This window comes from Acanthisitta chloris, unplaced genomic scaffold, assembly GCF_000695815.1.
Source record: "Acanthisitta chloris isolate BGI_N310 unplaced genomic scaffold, ASM69581v1 scaffold24899, whole genome shotgun sequence".
NCBI classification, from domain to species: domain Eukaryota; kingdom Metazoa; phylum Chordata; class Aves; order Passeriformes; family Acanthisittidae; genus Acanthisitta; species Acanthisitta chloris.
Window position 1 is genome coordinate 5,222 of NW_008690128.1, and position 4,038 is coordinate 9,259.

General features: G+C 53.1%; 1 protein-coding gene across 1 annotated transcript; it reads right to left on the bottom strand.

The window, feature by feature from the left end:
• Positions 1-663: 663 nt before the first annotated feature.
• Positions 664-3,802, bottom strand: PSME3 (proteasome (prosome, macropain) activator subunit 3 (PA28 gamma; Ki); the record flags this gene model as incomplete). The annotated part of the gene is made up of 8 exons (XM_009081708.1): positions 664-881; positions 1,328-1,414; positions 1,615-1,669; positions 1,819-1,886; positions 2,098-2,166; positions 2,648-2,760; positions 3,341-3,389; positions 3,698-3,802. Coding segments are annotated over 8 exons (627 nt in total), but the record flags the coding sequence as incomplete, so codon positions are not given.
• Positions 3,803-4,038: the final 236 nt, after the last annotated feature.

The window sequence follows — 4,038 nt, forward strand, 5'->3', positions numbered from 1 at the left end:
CAGCTTCAGACCTCCGGCTGCTCCCTCCCCTCAGCCCGGGCAAAAGCATCTCATGCTGAACGGGCACTAGGACTTACATGAAGGAACGTTGGTTTTAGCCAAGAAAGTGGCTCTAGTCAAATGGCAGAGGATCAGAAGCCACCTGAGCTCACGACAGCCAGGACAGCACCAGCCCTAGGTCCAAGCACTGCTTCACGCTCTGCCCCGATACAGACAGAGCTGACGAGGCAGAGCCCCATGAAGCATGCTCTGCCAAGCCAGGGGAGAGCCAGAAAGGGAGTGCAGATGGCTCAGTGGCACAAGGGCATGGGTGCTGCCACCGGCCCGGTGGGGCAGGTCCCTGGGCAGTGCAGAACTGGCAGCACAGGGGCCTAGCCACAGGTGGCAGTGGGAAGTGAGCTCTCCTCCCCTCTGTCATGCTGCTGGGCTCACCCTCATGCTGAGCTGTCTGCCCCGAGCCCAGAGACCCCTGGGCAGCTGCCAGCCAAGAGATGGGACAGGACAAGGACTTGGTCTCTAGTGTTCCTACTCAGGTAGGAAGCAAGGCATGAAGGAATGTCCCTGCCTGGCTGCAGCAGCCTCTAGGGCACCCAACACAGCACGGCCCAGTGACCAGAGGGAAGGAGAGCTCCTGAGACCTGAACAAAACCAATCACAGAACTAGGTGAGAATTTCTTTAGAGTTTAGCTAAGAATGCAATACTATTTCCAGCCAGTTTCCCATCTCGATAGTCACGTAACAAACCAAGGCAATGACGGTCTTTAGTTGACTGAACAGTTCTCAAGTTCAAACGTTGACACTTAATAGAGGGTCTCAGCATTGCTGCTCCGAGGCCTCTTGATCTTCTCAATGTTTTTAAGGATCATGTCATGCAAAGTAACCTGCAAAAAGGGAGAACAGGAGTCAGACGGGAAGGGCAAAGCCATCTGGTGTTCAGCTTTCACCATGAGCACGGGTTATCAGAGCAGCACTGCTCCCCTTGGCACCACCCTCAACCCCTGTGCGCAACCACACACACAGTGAAGGCAAGGGTTTCCTTCAGCCATGCTTTACAGGAGCCACACCAAAAACATTTATTTAGCGACCCCAGGACAGGTTTGTAGTGTGTGAAGGGCTTAGGATCACAGGTTCCGACAGAGGGAGAAGGAATATTTTTGTGCTAGAGCCCTGTTAACACTGTTGGAAGCACCTGCATCTCTAGGACATGGTGAAGAAGCAACAGTCGGCTTGTCTTGCTGGAGCCACGAACAGGCAGGAGCATGTGTGCCCAGAGGGAAAGGAGAAAGCAGCAGCAGCAGGGTCACAAGGGCTCTGTGTGTTCACTTACATACTGATTCCTCAGCTCTGAAATGATCAGGCGCAGACTAATGTACTCCTTCTCATCAATCTCTGTCACGGTGCGGCGATAGTCCTCCTGCGAGAGCAGACGCGCTGAGTGCCCTGAGCTCAGCTGGGCCAAAGGAGCCCTCACCCCAGCTCGCTACCCTCCACCCCTGTGTGATCCCTCCTCTTCTCCCAGGACCCCCAGCTCAGACAGGACATCGATGCAACAACTCAAGAGTCCCAAGCAGCAGCAGCATAAATGTGTAAATCTCCACGTCCCCAGTGACTTACCACATGAGGGTACTTGGCTATTTTGGAAACCAACTTTGCTCTTGTGATATAGTATCTGGTAAGGAAAGGAAGAGACTGAAGGTCAGATAAACAGCAGCAGAATTTTTTTTAGGCCCAAGCCGCCCTAGAACAGCTGGGAGACCTTTCCCAAGCATTCCTTTTCCAAAAGGATCCTGAAAAAGAAATCTGTTCTTGCATGCCTACCTAGAAATCTGGTCCAGGTAGGACGCTGCCTCACTCTCCACAGTTCGAAGCTCAGCAACTGTTTCCTCCTGCAGGGAAGACAAGGGAGACATTAGCTCCAGGAAGCTGCAGCTGGCCTTCAGGGCTCAGAAAGCAACATATCACAGCAGTGCCACGTCAAGCTCAGGTTTGGATTTTAAAACCTAAACCAACCCCATGGCTGCAGCTGCTGGACATCATGAACTGAAGGATTAGAAGAACCCCAGAGATCCACATCCCTGGAGCACAGCGGTGCCTTACCTGAATAGAAACACCAAAGTTGTTGCCATCCTCTATCCTGGGGATGAGAAGCTGCACCCACATTTTGACCTGTGGTAGAAAAATCAAAACACTGAACAATGCCAACATCTCCACAAATACCTCCCTCAGAAGTGCTGCCAAATGCCCCCCAGGACCCTGCCTCTGCCACACAGCTCATGATAAACTGCTGCAGGTCCCTCATGCACCTGCAGCGCTTTTGAGATCACTTCCCACATGGCTCGGATGCCACATCACCTTCCATGGGAAGCTCTCCTAACCCTGTTACAGGAGCTCTCAGCAGAGGTCTGTGTGTGTGCAAAGGGAGGGCCAAACAAAGCCTCCTGGAGGCCTGATACAGACACTTTCCTCTTTCAGGTGAACCACAGAGCCACCCAAGGGCTTCACCTACCTCCCTGCCTGTCAGACAGGGCAGAGCCCTGCCTTCCCACCTGCAGCACAGAGGGCCCTTCTCCTTCCTGCTCCAAGCAGCTTTGCCTCTCCAGAAGCAAAGCCGGCACACTGCCTCCCCTCGCCCCAGGTGCACACCCACCGTATTGCACTTCTCAATGAGTAGCCTGATTTCTGGCTTCACTTTCTCAATGATGTCCACCAGCTGCTGGTTGCTCTTCAACATCCCATTGGGCATCACAAACACTTTGGTACCTATAGCAAAGACAAACCTCTAAGGTCAGTGCCTGGCAGGAATAGCCACGTCAGGCTGGGTCACCTAAGCCTCAACTCCTGCAGAGGCCAGCAAGGGCTTGAGCCACGCCATGGCCACCTGAGGGCAAGGGTTGATGGGACTGGGGTAACAGCAGTTGCCACAGGGAAAGGAAAAAGCATGGAGCAGAGATGAGCTTGACAGAAAGGGTCTTCCTGGTGCACGTGTGTGAGCAGCAGTTTCTGCCTCAGCTTAATCCAATGCCTGGAACCTTCCTCCAGATGAGGAGAGGAACAGCACAGAGCCACCAAGAGACCAGCTGCCTCTGTCAGCAGGCCAAGCTCGAGCAAGCACTACTTATGCCTATCAGAGAAGTCCTAATGATGCTTCTTAGAGCTGGCACCTGACTCCTCCACAGCAGGACATCCCTAGGTCAGGCTCTGGGAGGCGGCAGAGACAGAACTGCACGAGCAACAGCTGCTGTCAGGGCAGGGCAGGTGCGGCTCACGTGATTCACACCCCTGAGACAGGCTAAGGTGGTTCAGGGGACACGCAGCCACACAGGGGCTCGAGGACTCTTACCCTGAAAGGTCTCCTCACGGTCTTCCAGCTTCCTCTTTTTCATATTTGGCTAAAACACACAAAACATTTTATTTGCACACTGGTTGTAAGCTACAACAGTGAATGCTGCAAAGAAAACAGGAAAAGCTTTAGAGCCTCTGCCACCTCCTGCTTTCTATGCATCCTTTAGTGCCAAAGGAGAACTGCAGAGCACAGTGTCACTTCCAGCAGACTCCCCAGGATTGAGCCACCAATCCCTGAAAGCCTTGGAGAGGGCCAAGGGCTGCTTTTCAGTAAGAACATGCTAGCCCAGCACAAAGCAAGCCATGCAGCTTTAATTAACAAAGGTCAGGACCACAGCCAGCAGAGTAACTTTACCCCATCCAGTCCATCGTGGCTGTTGGTGAGAAGAATTGGGTCAGGCACTGGGAGGTTCATGTCCGAATGGATCTGAGTGAGATCATGAATATTCAGGATGGGCTCCTGGAAAACAGAGCAGATTTGTTATTTGATGATGAACTGACAAAATTCTGCCATGCCAAACACAATGAGAAGAGATCCAGACCTCCCCGTGTCTTATCTAGCTACATAACAGGGATGAATGAGAACAGAGAGCCTGACAGGAGGCTGTGACCAGGCCACGAGCAGCAAGCCAGGGCTGGGCTCACAGCTATCGGTGCTGCCAGGATAGCTCAGAGCTGCCAGGGACAGTCTGGAGC